The sequence below is a fragment of the Notolepis coatsorum genome (genome assembly GCF_963971535.1).
Source record: "Notolepis coatsorum genome assembly, chromosome: 20".
NCBI lineage: Eukaryota > Metazoa > Chordata > Actinopteri > Aulopiformes > Paralepididae > Notolepis > Notolepis coatsorum.
In genome coordinates, this window is record NC_140184.1 from 48,127,630 (window position 1) to 48,150,509 (window position 22,880).

The 22,880-nt window shown below is 44.9% G+C and overlaps 1 protein-coding gene across 1 annotated transcript in view; it reads left to right on the forward strand.

Annotated features, from left to right (window-relative positions):
• The window catches only part of igdcc4 (immunoglobulin superfamily, DCC subclass, member 4), a gene marked incomplete at its 3' end in the record, with an annotated part of 355,876 nt that extends 336,858 nt beyond the window's left edge, over positions 1-19,018 (forward strand). The window contains exons 19-20 of the mRNA XM_084337406.1: positions 8,279-8,407; positions 18,515-19,018. Of these exons, the coding sequence (XP_084193532.1) occupies positions 8,279-8,407; positions 18,515-19,018 (633 nt within the window). The remainder of the gene's footprint in view (positions 1-8,278; positions 8,408-18,514) is intronic.
• Between the last annotated feature and the right edge of the window lie 3,862 nt (positions 19,019-22,880).

Below are 22,880 nucleotides of genomic sequence, written 5' to 3' on the forward strand. Positions count from 1 at the left end.
ATTCCTTATGGCCTTCCGAAGATTCACATCACGGAAAGGAAAACCGTCTACATTGTTGTCTGATCACGGGACAAACTTCAAAGGCGGAGAAAGAGAGCTGAGAGAGAGCTTCCAAGCTATGGGCCCAGAACTTAAGACCCACCTCGCTCCATCCCAGATTGACTTCCAGTTTAATCCCCCGAACGCACCCCACTTCGGTGGAACCTGGGAACGAGAAGTACGTTCTATAAAGACAGCCCTGTACGCCGTGCTTGGGGCCCAGACTGTGGCGGAAGAAGTCCTAATGACAGTCCTCACGGAGATCGAGGGAGTATTGAACTCCAAGCCCCTCGGCTACGTCTCCAGTGATATAGCAGATGTCGACCCAGTCACCCCCAACACACTCTTGATGGTGCGGCTGGACCCCGCGCTACCCCAGACAATGTACAGGCCTGAAGAAGCGAACGACCGAAGAATGTGGAGGTACAGTCAAGTACTAGCTGACAAGTTTTGGAACAGCTTTCTACTCCACTACCTACCGTCTCTACAGACCCGCCAGAAGTGGGTAAAAGAGAGAGACAATTTGACAGAAGGAACAGTCGTCATGATTATCGTCACTACCCAGAGCTATGTGGCCGGCTGGCCGCGTAAGCAAAGTGATCACCGGTGCCGATGGCAAGGTCCGAGCAGCTGAGGTGCTCGTCCAAGGGCGAACTTACACACGACCCGTGGCGAGGCTAATAGAACTGCCTAGACTCCCAGACACTATCGATGACGACCATGACCCCATGACTTTGTGAGTTGACTGACCCTTACAGCGGACCTTGAGTGGTAGACAGTGCGGTTAATCTGTCTCTGCTTAGCTAATTAGGTGGGACTAATTAGGGGGCGGCTGTTGTGAAGGATCAGATTAAACCGAATATATATATTTATTTATGGATATATATTTAATAGTATTTGTATATCGTTTGATATCCCTTGTATATTCCTTGTACATATACACTGAATATCCCTTTAGTCTACTAACAGCCCATAATAGTTTCATTCTCTCATTGGACAAGAACCTGGCGCCAGCAGCCAAGCCCCTTGGTTCAAGTTCAATCGTGCCGACGAACATGTCGTTACTAGCCCGGTTCCGCGTAGGAATACGTCTGGCGAAATACGAATGGTACTATTTGTTCACAGCGCATATATATATGGCGCAAGTAAAGTAGAACTTTCTTTTAGTCCCTTAGCCCTTAGTTCTTTACCCTCCAACCTAGTGGCAAGACGTTAAGCCTCACCCACGATACACGTGTGGTGCAGTATGGTCAACTTGGCCTCAGAATGGCATTGAGACATCGTGTGGATTAATAGTTGAATTGTCATAGTTTGGCACTATACCGTCGAGTGGGACGTATTTCTATTAAGTTAATAATAGTCTATTATGTATGGTGCATCGTTCGGTTAGAGTTATAAAGTGAGCAGTACCCCCATCGTTTCCTCGCGTTATCTAGAGTCTTAACCAGGCTGGGCAGACCACGTGTGGTGCTTTCATCCGAGGAGTTCTGGGCTAGGACGAGTGGACCTGCACATTGGATTACCTTACCCGGACGACGGCGAGCCCTACACGGCTTGGATTATCTACTTGCTTTGGGTGCTTTGATTATGCCATGGATAACAGCCAACACTGGTAAGTGTTGGAACTACCCCCGAGAGGAGTCCAGGTGAGACGGCGCTCTAACCCGAGTGAGGTCGCCTCACGTCTCTTCGTTGTGGACCGGCAGCTACCGTCTACAAGAGGGCCCAACGGTATTCATCTGTGGACCAAGGTTCTGTGGGCACCGTGTTCAGCACTCTGAATTCTCCCAAGAAATCGTTGGCCAGATGGGATATCGCCAGCGGCTCTCCTAACCCCCCCCCCCCCCTACTGACTTACAACCAGCAGGACCCCCCTTTAGTATATCCAGCTATAATCATTTAAGTACCATCGCTATAGTTCCTTAAAGAACCAGGTTGTATACTTGCTTCCTGCGTAACCAGAGATTGGACATTCAATGTTGATTTGCCTACGAATACTCATTTGCCTTACAAGTGCATTCCAAATCATAAGTGTCATTAAGTGAACGTTGCATATACCCTTTGCTATATATTAAATATTCGATTTATACATTTGTGTGGACTTGGTTTCATGGTGGGAAAGTGTTCATCATATCTATATCATGTACTGTGTGGCCAGTAGTTAAAGTACATAAAGCGGTAGTGGTTTAATGATACCATACTTATCAATACAGTCAGGGAATTGTACCCCTCAGTTACACTGTGTGTGTGGGTGTGCTATTGCGCATTTGCGCTTGTTTTGTTTTGTATTTGTGTCATTCTGTCTGTTACAAAGGGTCAGATTAAACCGAATATATATATTTATTACTTGAGATACCTTGTATAATATTTGTATATCGTCTGATATCCCTTGTATATTCTTTGTATATATACACGGAATATCCCTTTACCTAGGTACAAGCCAGACCATAATATTCGCTCTCCTATTGGACAGCGACCCCTAGGCGCCAACGGCCATACCCCCAATGGCAAGTTCAAAGCCACCGCCAAGGCATGTCTCAACATGTCCAGGTTTGCGCAGTAATACGAGACAGAACTGAGGTTGGCACTAGATTATTCACCTTACGTATAAATACGTTGCAGGTGGATACAGCAGTAGTCTTATCCTAAAAGTTGAAGCCTTCACCACGATACAACGTGCCGTGAAGTGGGCCTCTTTGCCCCTGAATAGAGCCTTGGGAACCGCGTGCGAATAGATAGCTAAAGTGTCAGAGTTTAACGCTGTATCGTCGAGTTCGACTTATTCTATTGTGAAGTAATAGTCTATTATTTATAGTGTATCGTGCGGCTACCGTTCTCCGTGACCATCATTACCACCGGTTCGTCGTACCTCTAGCTAGTGCACTTATCCAGGCTGGGCGGCCTAAACTCGCGCCACCACCCGAGGAGTCCTAGACGAGAACCGTTGGATATGTACACCGGAGAACCTACACCGGCGAATGCAGAGCCTTTTCCGGCTGGATTATATTGCTTTGGTACTGTGGCTGCTGGAGCAGAGAACCGTCTACCCCACTGCTGTGTGGGATCTACCCTGTGAGGAGCACCATCGATCCCGCCTCTAGGACCACAGAGGCTGGCTAGCTTTCATCCATGCTGTCGTGCATACTGGAGTATAGCTGTTGCTTTGTCTACGGACCAAGGGAGTATTGCACTGGCTCCTGTACCTGGAGCCTCGTTATTCCGCGTTGATCCAGACTTTGCTCCCGAACATTCCTCTACCCTGCTGGCTTACAACCGGAGGGAACCCCCTAGTGTCTCCAGCTGACTACGAGTGTGCCTTATGTAATTCTTATGATACAGGGGGCGTCAGTTATACCCATCTTACTATTCTCATGGACTTACGCTCTTGACCTACTTAAGTGTTCTTCGCCTTACAAGCGCAATCATAATTCTCAATCTGTAACCTACCGTTGCTGCTCTAATAATAAATACCTCTAACTAGAACTTTCTTTGTCATTGCCGTATTCTTGTGTGGGTGTTCACCAGATATACCATGTACTGTATGGCCAGTAATTAAAGTACATAACTAAGTAGTGGTTTAATGATACCATACTCTCAATACAGTCAGGGAATTGTACCCCTCAGTTACACTGTCTATTGGCAGGCACTTTGCATCCTCACTTCCTCCGACCATGCTCTATTTATATATAACCACAAACCTATTGTATAGTTAAATGTCACAAACACTCTAAGTGTAACTGAGGGGTACAATTCCCTGACTGTATTACTAGATATGATACTTACTACCACTACCTTTGTACTTAATATTCGGCCACCCAGTACACGGCATAAATATATTATCATAAACACTCTCACGTAGATGAAACGGATCCAACACAAATGTACGAAGTCGAAGTATGCGTTTATTACTACACAGCAATGGTGTGTAGAGCAAGCACTTAATCACTTAATTACATTTATGAATTGAAATAGTATGCACTTTTATGGCAAAGAGTATTCGTCGGTATATCAATAGAGAATGTCCAATCTCTGATGGCGCAGGTGGTAAATATACGACCTGGAATAGTTAAGGAATAACAGCAATGATACTTTAATGATTATAAGACTGGATACACTAAGGGGGGGGGGTTAATCCGGTCGCTTGTAAGCCGACAGGAGTAGGAGGGGGGGGGGGGGGGGTAGAATCCGGCTGCCTCGTCCGGCCAAGGGTATCCCAGGTGAACCCACTGTAGTGCCGTTCAATGCGCCGGCGATCCTTGGACCACAGATGAAAGCAGGTGGACTCTTTGTGGGCCGGCTCTCTCCGGTCCACGGGGGAGAGACGTGAAGCGACCTCGTCTTGCAGAGCGTCTCCTCACCTTGCGTCCTCTCCAGGGGGGGGGGTTCCAACACACGGCAGTGTCGGGGGTCTTTATCCATGGAATAATCAAAGTATACAAAGCATAATCCGTGCCTGGGAAGGCGGGCTGTCGTCGGTAGAATAATCCGGTATACAGGTCCACTCGCTCGTCGGCTCTGGGGCTCCTCGGGTGCAGCTTCACATGGGGTCAACCACCCTGGGTAAGCAGCCAGTTCTCTGCCCGAAACGATGGGGTACTGACTACGGTAGTATTCTCACCGCACGAAGCACTATATATTAACAGACTATTATTAGCTTAATAGACTACGTCCAACTCGACGATATAGTGCCAAATATGACTATTCAAATATTAATATACACGATGTCTCAATACCGATGGTAGGCGAACTTGGCCTTACTCCCACACGTGGCGTCGCGGGGAGGCTTTACGTCTGTGACTCTATTGGAGGGTAAGAAACTGGACTGAAAAGAAAGTCCTACTTTAGTAGCGCAGTATATATACGCACTATGAACAAATAGTCCCATTAGTGGTGCGGTAGCCAGATTCCTACACGGAACTAGGACTTGTTCGTACATGTGGAGCGGTACGTTTGAACTGGGTCTGAGGGGTATGGCAGCCTGGCACCAAGGTCTCGACCAATAGTAGAATGGAGACTATTATGGGATGTTCAGTAGGCTAGAATGGATATTCAATGCATATTGTACAAGGAATATACAAGGGATATAAGGGAATATTAGAGAATATACAAATACAATTAAATATATATATATAAATAAATATATATATTCGGTTTAATCTGGCCCTTCACAACACTAAGAATGAATGCGTTTTCACAATGTGGATTGCCTATGAGGGGTGACTGTGGCTCAGGAGGTAGAGCAGTCGTCTGGTTATTGGACAGTTCCTGGTTCGATTCCCACTCCTCCCAGGCAGCGTGTCGAAGTGTCCTTGAGCAACACTTAACACTTAACCCCTAACTGCTCCAGATGAGCAGGTTGACAACTTGCATGGTCACTTCCACCGTTGGTGTGTGAATGTGTGAGTGAATGGGTGAACGTGAGGAACAAAATTGTAAAGCGCTTTGGATAAAAGCGGTATATAAATGCACCATTTACCATTTACTATGAAGAGGAAAATAATTTCAAGTTTCTTTATTAGTTGTCATACAAAAATACAGAATACTTTTATATGAAATGCTTTTTTCTGTTTTGCTCCTGGGAGTGTGCTAGATAACAATAGATAAGTATAAAATAGAAAGTCAAAGTACGTAAACAAGTGTAAACAAAAGTGTTCAATATACATATATACAATATACAGTACAATGCAGAAATGGGATGAGGTACAACTTAGGGTAAGGTGCAATGGGGTATGAGTTGTAGTGCAAATTTCTTTACCAATAAATATTAAGTGTGTTAAAGTGTTTAAAGTGGGTAAAGTGGGTGCTACAGTGAGTTGTTTATTTAAAGTGAGTGTGTGCTGTGAGTGTATTTGATGGTTTGTTACATAGTGTTATTGTTGTTGAGCATCCTGATGACCTGGGGATAGAAGCTCTTTCTGAGTCTCTGTGCTTGCCATGAGACTCCGGTATCGCTTGCCTGACTGCAGCAGTTCAAAGAGGCAGTTGTTTGGGTGGCTAGAGTCTTTGATTATTCTCTTAGCCTTACCCCTGCAATGCTTGTTGTAAGTGGGAAGCCCACCTCCAATTGTGCGTTCGGCTGAACGTGCCACTCTGTAGTCTGCTACGGTCTTGTGCGGTGCTATTCCCAAACCAGGAGCTGATATTGCCAGTCAGGATGCTCTCTATTGTGCATGAGTAGAAGTTCTTAAGGATCTTCTGACTCACTTTGAACTTCCTTAGGCGCCTAAGGAAGTAGAGGTGTTGCCGTGCCTTCTTGACTACACTGTCAATGTGTGTGGTCCATGTCAAGTCCTCGGATATGTGGACTCCGAGGTACTTAAAACTGTTCACTCTCTCGACCGGTGCCCCGTCGATGCTGAGGGGGCTGTAGTCCCTGACCCCCGACCTCCTAAAGTCCACAATCATCTCTTTTGTTTTGCTGACGTTCAGGGAGAGGCAGTTCTCCTGACACCACCGCGCCAGATCCTCTACCTCTTCCAGATAGGCCCTCTCATCGTTTGCAGAGATCAGGCCCACCACTACTTTTTTTATCTACTTTTTCTCCCCCTTTTTTCTGTAATTTTTTCCCATCCCAATTTAGTCGTTATGCCAATTCCCTTCCCGGTCGTTGCCGGCCTAGGGAGGGTTGATAGATACTATCACATGTCTCCTCCGATACATGTGGAGTCAGCCAGCCACTTATTTTCACCTGACAGCGAGGACTCTCACTGGGGGAGTGTAACGTGTGGGAGGATCACACTACTTCCCCCAGTTCCCTTCCTCGCTGAGCATGCGCCCCGACCGACCTGTAGGAGTCGCTGTTTACAATGACCAGGATACACACCCCACTGGCTTCCCACCCGCTAACACTGCCAATTGTGTTAGTATGGACGACCGACCAAGCCGGAGGTACCGCTGACAGCTGGATTCGATACCAGTGTATCTGCGGTGGTAGGCAGGTGCTTAGTCCGCTGCGCTACCCAGCCGCCCTGTCATCAGCAAATTTGATGATTGTGTTGTTGTTCCGCTGTGCCACACAGTCATGTGTGTACAGCGAGTAGAGGAGGGGACTCAGAACACAGCCCTGGGGGGCCCCTATGTTGAGGGTGATGGATGAGGAGGTGCAGTTGCCTGCTCTCACCACCTGGGGTCTACCCGTCAGGAAGTCCAAGACCCACTGGCCGAGGTCATAGTTCAAGCCCAGGTCCCTGAGCTTGGCTATGAGTTTGGAGGGGACTATGGTATTGAATGCTGAGCTGTAATCGATGAATAGCATTCTCACATAGTTCCCCTGCCTCTTGTCCAGGTGTGATGCTGCTGTGTGCAGCACATGGGCTATGGCGTCCTCCGTGGACCTGTTGGGGCGATATGCAAATTGAAGGGGGTCCAGGTTGATGGGGAGGGAGGAACAGATGTAGCCCTTCACAAGCTTCTCAAAGCACGTCATGGCTATGGAGGTGAGAGCTACAGGGCGGTAGTCGTTGAGGCAAGCAGGCGTGGATTTTTTGGGTACAGGGATAATGGTGGACTTCTTCAGACAGGTGGGGATGACAGCCTGTTCTAAGGACAGGTTAAATATGTCAGTGAATACCGGGGCCAATTGGTCGGCACAGACTTTTAGGAGGCGGCCGCGGAATATTCGCATACCGTCCGGTCCTGCTGCCTTCCTGATATTCACTTTCTTAAAGGTCCTCCTCACCTCATGTTCTGTTATCCTGAACACTGAGTCTCCATCGGCAGTGCCCCCCCCCCCCCTCCATTGCAGTGGTTTGTAGGCTGGTGTTGTTATTTACAGCCTCAAACCTCACATAGAAAGTATTGAGATAATTTGCCACGGAGATGTCACTGTTCAGCTTGAGGGAGGTGCCTTTTTTATAATTTAATAGCGAGGCAGTTAAGAGAGTCTGATGCCAGAGGGAGGCATTTCAAAAACCCTATTTATTGAATTGGATCATCTTTGTGTTTTAGAATTGAGGGCTTTAATTGCTCTTGCTGCTGTGTGGAAAATAGATTTACTGTTGTTCTGCAAGCAGACTTTCTGCTCTTAGTCTTTAGTATGTGTAAAACAACAGTTGCTATGTGTTGATATATGACTAATATATCAACAAAAACATAATAAGTAGAATAGTAATATGCTTTTACAGTGTTTACCTACTCTACCACTGCACAGACATTAGGCACTTTTTTGATTGAGTGGCATTTCACTGCAGAGGAAAACACAACTCACTCCTATGCCCCCCCCCCCCCCCCCCTCCTCCAGGCTGTGTGGAATGGCTCCGTGAGCCGTGACTGGGCCAACAGAATCACCAGATACAGAGACACTATGATAGAGGACTCACCAACACTCATCAACGGAGCACTCAACATAGTAGCTACAGATAACGGCAAGGTAAAAAAAAAATCCAGTGATGTACCTGTAGATGACTAAGTATCTGCATATTATTTTTCTTCCGTATCTCTGTGGCTCACTGTTAACTCAGAAGGCGGGTGATTTGCGTCAGTGTGGGCAGGACACGGCAGTCATACACGCTGCAGCGGCTGAAACACTGACTACAAGGCCATTGTTTCAAGCCAACCTGCTTGTCATTCATCACCGCTATACAGTCCTGCTGCTGGCACTGTTGTTAATACTTCCTTCTACCAACCTGGCTTCATTAGTTTTGTTCATTATCTAGACATGCTTTCTACAGTATATTGTATGTGTATGATGACGCGGCTCAGCGCGGCTCAGGTCAGTCGCCATTGGATTTGCTCCGCAACGATTGTGCTTACTTTTAGTCATCTTGTTTATTTTTACTACTTTTTTTATAGAAACCACACTGGCGGCGACCGCCAGTCACTTATTGACCTAAACTCCGGACTTAAAAAGGAGTTTAGAGACACTTTATGCCAAGATTGGCCACCGGAGATCAGGTGGGACAAAGACAAAGAAGGGGACAAAGGCAGCGGCAGGACAAAGAAAAAACACAGGGGAAAGAGGAGCGGAATCAGATTAAGGTTAAAAAGATCTGCTTACCGTCCGGCGATCCCATCCATCTTTCTGGCGAATGCACGTTCGCTAGAGAGTAAGATGGATGATTTACGAGCGAGAGCGAGGGTCCGATTCCAGCGAGAGGTGAGGGACTGCAACATCTTGTGCTTCACGGAGACATGGTTGAAGCCAGCGACTCCGGACCACAGCGTCTCTCCCTCGGACTCCTTCACCGTCTTCCGAGCGGACCGCACAGAAGCCTCCGGGAAGAGCATCGGCGGGGGTGTATGTCTCCTGACCAACAACGGCTGGGTAAACCCCAAGGAGATCAAGATACTCTCCAGTTCATGCTCCCCGGACATGGAACATCTCTCCATTCAATGTCGCCCCTTCCACCTTCCCCGAGAGTTTACTGCGATCATCATGACTGCGGTGTACATCCCTCCCCAAGCAAACACCGCCAGGGCTCTGTCGGAGCTACAGGATCATCTAAACACTAGTGTAACTGAGGGGTTACAAAACCCTGACTGTATTAAAGATTGTGATAGATTAAACCACTGCTAGGTATGTACTTTAATTACTGGCCAGACAGTACATCTGATATATGGTAGACACTCATAACAACACGGCACTGACAAAGAAATATCATTTGAGGGTATTTATTATTATGCAATAATTGGTTACAGATATGAGAATTAGGGTCGCGCTTGTATGGCGAAGAATAGGCATAAAGTCAGTCAGTAGCATAAGTCAATGGGAATAAAATAATTCCTACGATGGGGTACTAGGCTAACGCCGCCTGGCGTATAATGGCAATTATAGAGGGCAACGCTGGTACCGCTTGGAGACAATGGGTTCCTCCCAGAGTTGTAAGGTCTGGAGGAGAGAGGAATGTTCGGATACTCAGTCTGATCAATTGAAGAAGAAGGGGATTCACGTACAGAAGCCAGTCCTTGTAATCCAAAGCTCAGCATCAAAAGCAATAACTGTAATCCAATTGCCCAATAGCAACGATGATAGCCAGCTAGCCTCGGTCCATGAGGCCAGCCCGAATGTAGATCCTCACGAGGTTAAATCCAAACGACAGTGGAGATTAACGATGCTCTTCTCCGGGTAATACGTTCCATAATCAATATAATCCAACCAATACTGGTTCTGCAATCGCCGCCGTCGGTTCTCCTGTGCACATGTCCAGTAGGTTCTCCGACTAGGCCTCCTCGTGTGCTGGTACCAATGTATTTAGTCCACGCGCACTGGCTAAAGTCCACTAGCTAAACGAACGAACCGCTGGGTAATGCTACACACGAACGAACTGTTGTTGGCACGATACACAATAAATTAACGACTATTTACTTCACATTAAACTACTGTAAGTCGAACTTGACGTTACTGCATTAAATCTGACACTTTACTATTCAATTCGCACATGGTTCTCAACGCTCTGTTAGACGCACTGCTGCTCACTTCACTGTTACCGAACTTGATGAACAGCTACTTAGACGAACTGCTGCTGTTCGCACCTGCGCCGTATATATACTTAAGTGGCTATCTAGTGCCAAACCTCAGTTCTCGTCTCGAATCAATACGCTGTCTCCGGGCATGTTACGACATGCCCGGGCTCGCCTTTGAACCTGACTTTGGGGGCTTGCGGTCTGGCGCCGATGGCGTTATCCAATAAGGAAAGCGAATATTACTATGATTCGAACGCAGGCTTAAAGGGATATACCGTGTATATATAAATAATATACAATGTATATAAAACAATAAATGTAGATTCTCAGCTTTAATCTGGCCCTTCACAACAACTAGGGATGGGTACCTTTCACATTTGAACCGATACGGTACCGGTACCTGTGAATCGATACCGGTACCCAACGGTACCTTTTTTCGGTACTTTAGTCTCAGTCGTAAAAAAAATTATTCCAAACTTCAAATAACTACAATTTCGACCGTTTTCGGCTTGCCATTGCTCTGACTGCTTTGTTGTTGAATCAAGTAAAATCCTAGGTAAGCATATATTGTGCGTGTGAACGTTGACATGAAAAGAAAAAAGGTAAAAGAAAAATTTAAAAAATTTAAAAAAAAATTAATAAAAGAATTAATAATTTGTTTCTGTATCTCACTTGAATCGATACTCGGTAGTACCGACGTGTTTCGGTTCGGTACCTTAAAAGTACCGAATTCGGTACCCATCCCTACTAAACACCCACCAGATCAAACACCCAGACGCAGCCATGATCGTAGCCGATGATTTCAATCAGGCGAATCTGAAGAAAGTGATGCCGTCCTTTTTTCAGCACATCGCCTGCTCCACCAGAGGAGGAAACACGCTCGATCACTGCTACACCCCGTTCAGAGCCGGCTACAAAGCTGTACCGGCTCCTCCATTAGCGGGAGCTACAAGCACGTCGGATCACGACGCCATTTTCCTGGTCCCTGCTTACAGACAAAGATCACGTGACGCCGTCGTGTCACATGAGGTAAAGAGATGGTCCGACCAATCAGAGGCCACGCTTCAGGACGCCCTCGATGACGTCGATTGGGATATGTTCGAGGGAAGCGCCAGTGACGTCAGCAAGTTCGCAGACACTGTTGTTAGCTTTATAACAACACTAGCTGATAGTATCGTCCCCACAAAGAAGGCAAGGGTCTTCCCGAACCAGAAACCGTGGGTGGACAGTACTATCAGAGCAGCCCTGAAAACTCGCACCACTGCCTACAACCTGGGCAGAGAGACAGGAAACATGGAAGAGTACAAGACAACAGTCTACACTCTGCGCAAGGCTGTTAAACTTGCGAAAAGGACGTATGCTGACAAGATGGAGGCACAAATGGCACAGAATGACACAAGAGGCTTATGGCGGGGACTGAGAACGATAACTGACTACAAAGTCAGCGCCCCCTCTATGGGGAGCGACGACACCTCTCTCGCGGACCAGCTCAACACCTTCTACGCGCGGTTTGGTGCAAACAGTGGCGCCGCTAGCTCAACGGCTAGTGACGTCACTGGCGCGCCGGCTGTTGTGGAGGGGGGGGGGGGGGGGCGGGGACGCTCTCTCATTGACGGTACACAGTGTGAGAAGAGCATTTATGCAGGTGAACACCAGAAAGGCTGCTGGCCCAGATGGAATAACAGGACACATACTTAAGTCCTGTGCTAATCAGCTAGCCCCTGTGTTCACCACCATATTTAATCGATCCCTGGCGGAGTCAGTGGTCCCTGCCTGCTTCAAGATGTCTACCATTATCCCGGTACCAAAGAAACCCTCCCCAACAGGTCTCAATGACTACAGACCGGTGGCACTCACCTCTGTGGCCATGAAATGTTTTGAGAGGCTGGTCAAGGATCACATTTGTGCCTCCCTCCCCAGTGATATGGACCCTATGCAATTTGCATACAGGCCAAACAGGTCCACTGATGATGCGGTCTCCCAAGTACTGCACAGCACCCTCTCTCACCTAGACCGTCAGAAGGGGGGCTATGTGAGACTGTTGTTCATTGACTACAGCTCAGCGTTCAACACCATAGTCCCCACCAGACTGGTGGACAAGCTGATCGAGCTGGGTCTGAGCTCTGCGCTGAGCGCCTGGATACTGGACTTTCTGAGTGAAAGGCCCCAGGCGGTCAGGGTGGGGGGTCGGACCTCCAACACCATCACCCTGAGCACCGAGTCCCCCCAGGGCTGTGTTCTGAGCCCCCTGCTGTACTCACTATACACACATGACTGTGTGGCCAAGTTCAGCTCCAACTCCATAGTGAAGTTTGCGGACGACACAGTGGTGGTGGGGCTGATCTCGGACAACGACGAGAAGGCCTATCGGGAGGAGGTTGAGGTACTGGAACGCTGGTGCCAGGACAACAGCCTGCTCCTGAACATTGGTAAAACCAAGGAGCTGATCGTGGATTTTAGGAGGAGACAGCAGGAGACACACACACCACTGAGGATAAACGGAGCTACCGTGGACAGGGTGAGCAGCTTCAAGTACCTGGGGGTCCACATCTCAGAGGATCTGACATGGACAACACACATAGACTCAGTCGTAAAAAAGGCGAAGCAGCGCCTCTACCACCTGAGACAGTTAAGGAAGTTCAGAGTATCTGGGAAGATACTCCAGTCCTTCTACTCCGGAGCTGTAGAGAGCATCTTGACTGGAGCATTAACACCGTGGTATGGAAACAGCGAGCGTACCACGGGTATTGCACTACCACCCTTGCAGGTCCTATACAACAAGAGGTGCAAATCCAGAGCCTGCAGAATAATGAAAGACCCTCACCACCCCAACAACAGCCTGTTCATGCTGCTGCGGTCAGGCAAACGCCTGCGAACACCAGCAACTAGGACAGAGAGACTTTGGCTCAGCTTCTTCCCCCAGGCCATCAGAGCCTTGAACACTGAACTTTCCACACACAAGCACACATGAGCACACACACAACACACACACTGTACACGCTCACACACTAGCAGCCACTTTAACATGAGTACACACACACTCATGCTGCACACGCTCACACTTATGGCCACTTTACAAAAGGAAAGGTCACTTTAAGAATAGTATAGTATAACTTGAGATTTTATAATATAGCATTGTATAACAGTGTACATAAAGACCCAGTGCCTCATCCGTAGCTAACAGTGTATTGCACTACCACAGGACCTAGCATGTCCTACCATGCTCTGTAAATAACTCATGTACATATACTGATATGCCCTACTTTGTTTACTTGTTTTATTGCACAATGTCGTTCTATTGGATTCTTATTATATATAACTATTGTATTATGCACATCGTTGGGGGCAAGACCCCCCGCATTTCATTGTATACTTGTATGCCGTGACAAATAAAACTCTTGACTTGACTTGACTTGTAGTATAAGTATATAGAATATAGGGGTGGAACGGTTCACAAAATCGACGGTTCGGTTCGTATCACGGTTTTGGGCTAACGGTTTTCGGTTCGGTTCGATATACACTCCAAAAATGTAAACATGCTTCTCATTTATAAAAAAATAATTAAAAAAAGTTTACAGTGGTTTGCCTTAAATAATGTTTGGCACGCAAAGACCGCACTGACTGAAAAATATAGGCTACATTTGTCAAAGTATTAACTTAGTGCAAACAAACAATATGCTCAGCCAGCACTACACTTTCCTTTCTTTAAAATAAACACAAAAAAACAATGTCAACAATGTTTAAATTCCCTGATTGTCAGTTCTTAACACTTTGATCGCCATGGGTTAAATTCATAATTTACCATCCCTAGCCAGCTCTATTTGTCTATGGAGAAGTTCCCCTTCTTTGCAGGGCTATAACTTTTTAAATTCTATTGCTAGATTGCCATTATTATGGCCCATTCAATGTCCTATATCCATTGTTCAGGGTGTAGCAACGATATACTTTTTCATTCACATATTCATACTAAAATATGGTCTAAAGTATAAGTATGTTTTTATCGTTTTCTGCAGCTTTCTCCAGAACTTGATTTATAGCTCCAAATGCATTATATTGATGATGAAATACAGTTTGATAGCAATCGGCGCGAGATAAAAAATTTCAACTGGACGTGGTTCTAGAAGTTACTACGTATCATCTGATATTGACCGGATGGGCGAGGGGGCGTTTATAATTCCGTGGGCAACGTTATACCATTAGTCTAGTGTGGGTCATATGGTCATCAGACCAGTTTATATGGAATACGTTAGAAAATAACGCTGGATCTTACCGTATGTTCCTCGCGCTGTTGGACGATCAGCGTGGAGTAGACCGTTTTCGATTATGGGATGTTGATCCTGATGAACCATTTCCAGGTTGTATAATACTATATACGTCCAAATAACGTTGTTTATTGAGTTAGGGCGAGCGATTGATCATTCAGTGTGTTGAGATGGAGTCCGGCTACCGATCGCGAGTGCCCGGACGACATATGGATGAGCACTTCCTGTTTGGCGCGCCCCTCCCTCTTGGCCGATCGGCCACCAGATGGCGCTCTCGAACCGTTAGACAGTTGAGTGGAGCTCACCAGTACATCTCATGGCTCCGGAGGAGAAATATGATTTCGATCACAGATTTTTGAATTATTGATATCAAAGACGAGTTACGGCGTCTTCGGCAGAATGAGCATGGCTAGGAATGACGTCTAAACACGTCATCGGCGATTAAAATGTTAATGGAAAGATTAGTTTTCCGATTGAAATTAAAATGCAGTATTTGAAATACAATGAAAGGAATATGGCTGGATTTCTTATCAAAAGGAAAAGTGTCACTGTTATTTAAAATAAATAAATAAACTAACACACACACTGTACTGTTTCAAAACAACACTGCTCTGTTCATTCTATTTTTAAAATACGTACATTATCTGTCTACATTTATTTAGACTAACATTATTTAAATATTGAGTGCAACTGTGGTGGATTAACGTAATTCTGTGAGTTGGAACTATCTATGGGTTGGGGGACCGCACAGACATTTTAGCGTCACGGACCTTCTCGACTCTTTACCAGAGTTGAATCGTGTTGATAACATGCAGTGGAAAAGCGGCAATAGTCCCGGTTGGAGTTAGTAAACACAGTTGTATGTTAGCCTTCTTGGATGTTGAATAAACGCCTATCATTGTCTTTCAACACCCCGCCTCTCAGACTCCCATTTTCTTCTGCTAGCTAGTAGCTACGGTAACATTTCATTCAGCTGTATTAGGGCTGGCGGGCTACCATAGTTAAAGTGCGTTGTACAAAGGCCTATGTAATGTTAATGGCTATGTTTTTAAAGTCGTAATGAAGATTGATTTATAATATATTGCGCTTGCAATTTCCACACTAGCACCTGCTGTTCTTGCCAGCTGAGCAGCCAGCGCGTCACCTCTCCCGGCTCCGTGCCAAATGAAGATATTTTTTTTTGCTCATCCCGTGAACCAAACAATACACACATGCCCGAACCGGGGAGGTCGTGCCGAACGGTGTACGGTTCGAATATGTACCGTTCCACCCCTAATAGAATATAGTTTCATCATATCTTGTGAGGATTATGCTGGTAGGCTAGTGTCATCAGGACAGAGTAACAGTAACAGATATTTAGCACGTTGCAGATATTTTGCAGCGCGCACACCAGGGAGCGGAAACATCTGTGCCTAGTAGAATTGGATTCCATTTGTGAACTTTATGACGAGATTGGTCCTCATTCTCCAACTTGTTCGTAAGTACCTCTGTAACTAGGGATGTCCCGATCCGATCACGTGATCAAGATCGGGGCCGATCACGTGATTTTCCGAAGATCGGGATCGGCAATTTTTTTATTTTTTTTAATCTGCAATTTATTTTTATTTTTATTTGTTTTACTTTTTTTTTATTCAACAAACATGACCATGTTCACGTCTTAAACTCATACTGAGGCCTTAGCTTTTGGTTTTAAATTGCATATCATCATTCATTTATTTATTGTCACACAGAGCAGAAGAATTTTGCCAAAACAAAAAACAAAACTGTCAGACCCAAATTAAAAAATGTTATATATTTTTTTGAATCCCAATTTCTCACATTACATTCACCCTGAATGTTGACGTTATCCAGGTGAAAAGTTAACTTCATTCAAGCGAGGCATTGCAATCCTTGACAAATCATTTGATGTATAATTAAATCAAAGGAAATGAGAGTGTGGCTGGTCTGCCGTTCTGCAGCTGGATTGTTTCGGCAAAATTCTTCTGCTCTGTGACAATAAATAAATGAATGATGATATGCAATTTAAAACCAAAATTAAGGCATCAGTATGAGTTTAAGACGTGAACATGGTCATGTTTGTTGAATAAAAAAAATAAAAATAAAAAATAATAATAAATAATCGGATCGGGAAAGATCGGTATCGGTAGATACTCAAAATCACATGATCGGGATCGGATCAGGAGCAAATGTGATCGGGACATCCCTATCTGTAACTATCTTGGTAAAAAGTTTGTACTAACAAATTACATCATTTGCATACAGAAACGCCCTGCCAGCTCCTTATAAGGAGATGATATCCATTGCGTATGCTTTGTGCTGACCCTTATGGGGGAAATATTCAATAGGTAGCACAAAAGAAATTAGCAATTTATCAAAATTAGATTAGATTATATTGAAATGTATTGTCATTATACAGCACAATACAACATCCAACCAGAGTGCATATGTAATGGAATAGACTAAGAATAGATGAACAAATTCCATATAAATCTATAGCTTATTAAGATGCAGCAGCTTATGCAGGATACTGTGAGGATACTGTGTACATCACAAGAGAGAGAGAGAGAGAGAGAGAGAGAGAGAGAGAGAGAGAGAGAGAGAGAGAGAGTGTGTTCACACAATTAACTGTTCAAAGTCTCTTTTCCATTAACCAACATGATTCTTCAAAGTTCAGTTTATGTTATTCAGTTCAGAACCAGGATACAGCAATGTAGTTCTCAATAATCCACGTTTTAATTTGTTTTCCCTTTACAATGATTTTCTAGGGAGAGCAGAAGCAAGACAGGCATGTTCAAACAAATTCTATTCAACAAAGGATTAAACACACCATTTTACAGGTGGCACACGTCTTCAATTAACGTTGCCTTGGAGCATGGGCCTGTGTAATGTCCTGCGCTCAGCTGACTTACCACTGGGGGCAAAGTTGACGTTACAGAAATAGCCTATAATGCAATGTAATTTTAAACAATATAACAAACAAATTAACGTAAATATCCATTAGGCTATTCTAAAGCAGATTTATGTCAATTCAATTATACACTTTAGGCTACAATCAAATTATATTTTAGGCTATTCAAATATGATACTTTAGGCTAATCAAATAATGCAATAATCAAAAAAGTCACAACAGAGAGAGAGAGAGAGAGAGAGAGAGAGAGAGAGAGAGAGAGAGAGAGAGAGAGAGAGAGAGAGAGAGACAGTGAGAGAGACAGTGAGAGAGACAGTGAGAGAGAGAGAGGCTTTAAGCTGTTGGTTCTTCCGGTGGGAGGTCAGTTGAGTCTGAACAGCGAGACAGAGCACACTGTGGTAAAGCGACAGGACAGTCCCCCTGCTGGAGTGCAGACCAGGGTTGGGAAGGGAAATGGAGTGTATGGCCGAGGATAGCGAGACAGACAGATGGATATTTTCTTAGTTTCTTAACCTTTTAAAGACTTTCAATTCGTTCATTCTGTACGAGAACTTTTGTTTATGCAAATAAACATCATGCTGATAGGACGACGACTCCTTCTTTTTCGGATGACAAAACAATACACAACGTAGATACATCACGAAAGAGCAGATGGAGGCTGATAACCATCAAAGCTAATCGAAAAACGTTGTTCTTAACTGAAGGGTACTCCACGAGGCAGGGTTGTATAGTCACTCAGATAACGTAAATTATACAAAAAAAAATCTAAATGATTTGATCATAATTTGTGGGCATGAATATGTATGACTGATGTTCCATAATGTAAAACTCAAGTTCAACATGAAACTAAATGTCTAATTATGTTATCCAGCTTGATATGACACATGTCTTTGTTGTGTTACAGGACACTGAGGATGGCCTGTGTCCGTCACTGTGCAGTAACCAGGTGGAGGCGGAGGTGATGGTTCACTCGGAGCTGTTGGAAGCAGGGAGGGAGAAAGAGGAGGCACAGAGCAACAGAGAGGAGGATCATCGCGGCACACGGGGACCCTCACTTACAGAGGAGCAGTGCTCCCCCATCAGCCAGGAGGAGGAGCCTCTAGAAACATTAGAATTAGCCCACCACGGCCCCAGCGTATCCTCCCTGATGAGGTCCGCGGTGGCCAATCACAACGGGCAGCCAGAGGGCGTGGCCACCCAGCTGACTGCAGACGTAAAGCCGCACCAGGAAGTGGGTCTGACCAATGGTTTCCACTCCCCCAGGGCCCTGCGGCCAGAGCCCCTGGAGAACGGGGCCTCCAGACACTGCCCCTCAGGCCAAGGGAAGGCCCCTCAGTCCCCGGCGCCCTTTGTCAGCTCCGGCCTTGTCCACTCTACCTCAGCAGCGCACAGCTACCTGTGCCCATAGCCACTGCAGGAGGACACTACCCCCTCTTTCCATACGCAAACACAGACATACACACACTTCATTTCTTCTCTTTACCCAGGACATTATTATTTCAATTTTTTTTGCACCTCATCATTGGATTTTATTTTCTTCCTCACTCTGTTTTTTATAGCTACTTTCAATCCATTGTTTCATAATGTGTGTATATAAAGTATAAATATCTATATATATATTTTTTTTAGTGCTAGAGAGTATGGAACTACAATGCTCATGCATACAGTAGCAGCAGTATGTTCCTCTGGGCTTTTGTTTTGTTTTGTTTTGTTTTGATCCTCGCCCACAGGGACAGACTTAATTTAAAATGGAAGCAGATTGGATGGAACTGTTGTCAAACACGGCTCAATTCCACTCAGGAACAGAGACATCGTCTTGAAAATTTAACGTTCCCGAGGGAGAAGAGTGGATACGATGCTCACAGTGACATGAGAAGAGTGGGTTGGAGCAGTGGTGCACATCTCTCTCTCTCTCTTTTTTTCTCTCTCTCACTCTTTCTCTCTCTCCTTCTCTTTCTTTCTCTCTCTCTCTTTCTCACTATTTTTATATTTCTCTTTCTCTCTTTCACACTCTTTCCCCCTCTCTCTCTTTCTCTCTCTCTCACTCTCTTTTTCTCTCTCACTCTCTCTCTCTCTCTCTCTCTCTCTCTCTCTCTCTCTCTCTCTCTCTCTCTCTCTCTATCACTCTTTCTCACTCTATCTCTCTCTTGCTCCCTATTTCTCTCTCTTTCTCACTCTCTTTCTCTCTCTTGATCTTTCTCTCTTTCTCACTCTCTTTCTCTCGGCTTTGCTGTGCAGAGGCCACTTTTACCTTTGGCACCAGGGAATAAGCCTTAAACTATATCTATCTATCTATCTATCTATCTATCTATCTATCTATCTATCTATCTATCTATCTATCTATCTATCTATCTATCTATCTATCTATCTATCTATCTATCTATCTATCTATCTATCTATCTATCTATCTATCTATCTATCTATCTATCTATCTATCTATCTATCTATCTATCTATCTATCTATCTACAGTATCTATCTATCTATCTATCTACTCTGAGAGCACAGACCTCCTGTCTCTCTTCAGCCTCCTGCTGTCTCAGGGTCCACACACACACACACACACACACACACACACACACACACACACACACGCACACGCACACGCACACACGCACACACACACACACACATCCCCTGACTGGAGCTTGGAAGTCTCAGGTGCCTAATTATTTTAGGTGTATTTCTAACCTCAGTATATTTATATAGAAATATTATATTCAATACAAAACAAATGTCAACATTAACACATTCGGGACGGGCCACGGAGATCTCCGTGTTTCGATTCCACCGGTTGTGGACAGAGGCACGGATATATCCGTGGGAAGTTGTTATTGCTTTTATTCCATTTTAATAACCTATTCAATGTCGCCGAGCGGCACTGCAGATTTACCCTACTCTATGAATTCGAGAAGGTGCAATACCGGCCAGATCCTCTTAGGGGCGCTATCGCGCTAATGCAGTGTGCCCTGTGGCAGTCTTTCTTTTTTACTTTCAATGGAGATTTCAGTAGCAGGATTCTGGATGTGCAGCATGTAGCTTGGATTACGTTTCGGATCGCAGATTTCACCATGCAATAAGGGGATTTATCATCAGCCAATTGACATAATTATCGATCTACCAGATGGCGATCGATAAGGGGGAAATGCTCGGGGGGATCAGCCCGGACCACGGTAAGATCTTTTTCACGTAAATTACAGCCCGATCGGGAAATGTTTTGATAGCCATCCAGGTGATCGGCCTATGTGGCTAGTTAGACGAACACGGTTATTGGTAATCAATAATAATAAACAACGTTTCGGATCGCAGATTTCACCATGCAATAAGGGGATTTATCATCAGCCAATTGACATAATTATCGATCTACCAGATGGCGATCGATAAGGGGGAAATGCTCGGGGGGATCAGCCCGGACCACGGTAAGATCTTTTTCACGTAAATTACAGCCCGATCGGGAATTGTTTTGATAGCCATCCAGGTGATCGGCCTATGTGGCTAGTTAGACGAACACGGTTATTGGTAATCAATAATAATAAACAACGTCCCCCGCCCCCCCCCCCCCTTTCATGCATGCATGCTTTGGGATCGTCCCGATCATATGCAGTTTGAGTTATTTCTGTAGCATCTGTAAAACGGAAATGCCATTGGATATAACGTTAGCAGCTATTAGCCCTATATCTAGCCTTCCAGAAAATATACTAGTCCCATATCCCGTATAACGTTTATATTCACTGCGCTATAAAATAAGAACCTATTGATGATTTTTTTTTCTTTCAGCCATTTTGAAGGGACGGTTTATGGACTCAATTGACAATGAGAATGGACAGATAGCAATACTATAAAGTATAGATTTAGCTGTACAAACAGCCCCACGTTTGTTTACATTCCCCAGTCCTCTTGACATTAATTAGACTCAGCCCAATGGCCCCGAATGTGTTAAGGGAAATGACAACAAAAACAAAACAACCACAAAACGTGAAGTAGAATTTTAAAACCTAATATGAAGGATACACGCCTGGTGGCCTACAACTCATTTTTTTAAATCTTTTTATATATATATATATATATATGAAGGATACACGCCTGGTGGCCTACAACACGTACATTTCAAAACATATGAAGGATACATGTCTGGTGACCTACAACGCGTACATTTCAAAACATATGAAGGATACATGTCTGGTGGGCTACGGTACGTACGTTTGGTATCAGTTGCTTTGTTTAGGCGGACTTGAGGTATTCCTACCGACGGGTTTCATTCCAAAACACTGTTCCATGTTGGAATAATTTTCAATAAAAAAAATAGAGGTGACTCGTTTAAAGGTGCAGATAACATTCAGCCACTAGACCTCGCACTAGAGCGCCAGCATGTCATTTATCCAATCAGGTGCATTGCACATGGGAAAATGGGAAGTAGGGAGGGGATACATGCCTGCAACAATATGAACAACATTTTGGACCCGCAAACATTTTCTAAATGATAAATTCATTAATTAATAATTATTTTGGCAAAGCAATACTTCTGTTCCATACTTTTGTAAAAGCTCTGTGGGTGTATTATTTATAATAATAAAAATAAAAGATGACTCTACATAACAATTTCATCTATAGCTCCTTTAAAATGTTACTCATTTTGTCAGACAGACAGACAGTAACTTCAGCCATTTTTCATAATTAATTTCACTTTCACAGTGGAAGTCATTTGGTCCGACATAATAATAATCCATTACATTTTATATAGCGCTTTTCTCAGACTCAAAGTGCTCCCCACAGTGTAGGGGATAAATTGCCTCCTTTGCCACCACTGTGTAGCACCCAACCTTGGGCTACGCAGGCTAAATGGCTACCATACACTGGCACCAGGCACACATCACACTACACAATGGCTGAACGGCTCAGGAGAGAGGGATTGATATCAGCCAATTATGGGGAAGGGATGATTAGGTGGCCTTGATGTCAGAGACCTGATTGGGAATTTGGCCAGGAACGCCGGGGAACCCCCTACTCTTTGCGATAGGCGCCCAAAGGAAGTGCTGTAGCTGTTAAAGCTCTTGTCTCCAGGAGGGGTTACGTACTGAGCTTTTGTACTGAACAGGCTGCACTGTGATCGATGTACAGATATGACGCATTTATACAAGAATAACCCTTATTTAGCCTAAGAAGCCATTCTTATTCACAGCTACGGCCTGGGGGAGTAGTTGCAGGGGGGCGGCACACAAACAAATATACACACACCTGGGAACTGACCAGTACACCCACAGTCTTGCCACTG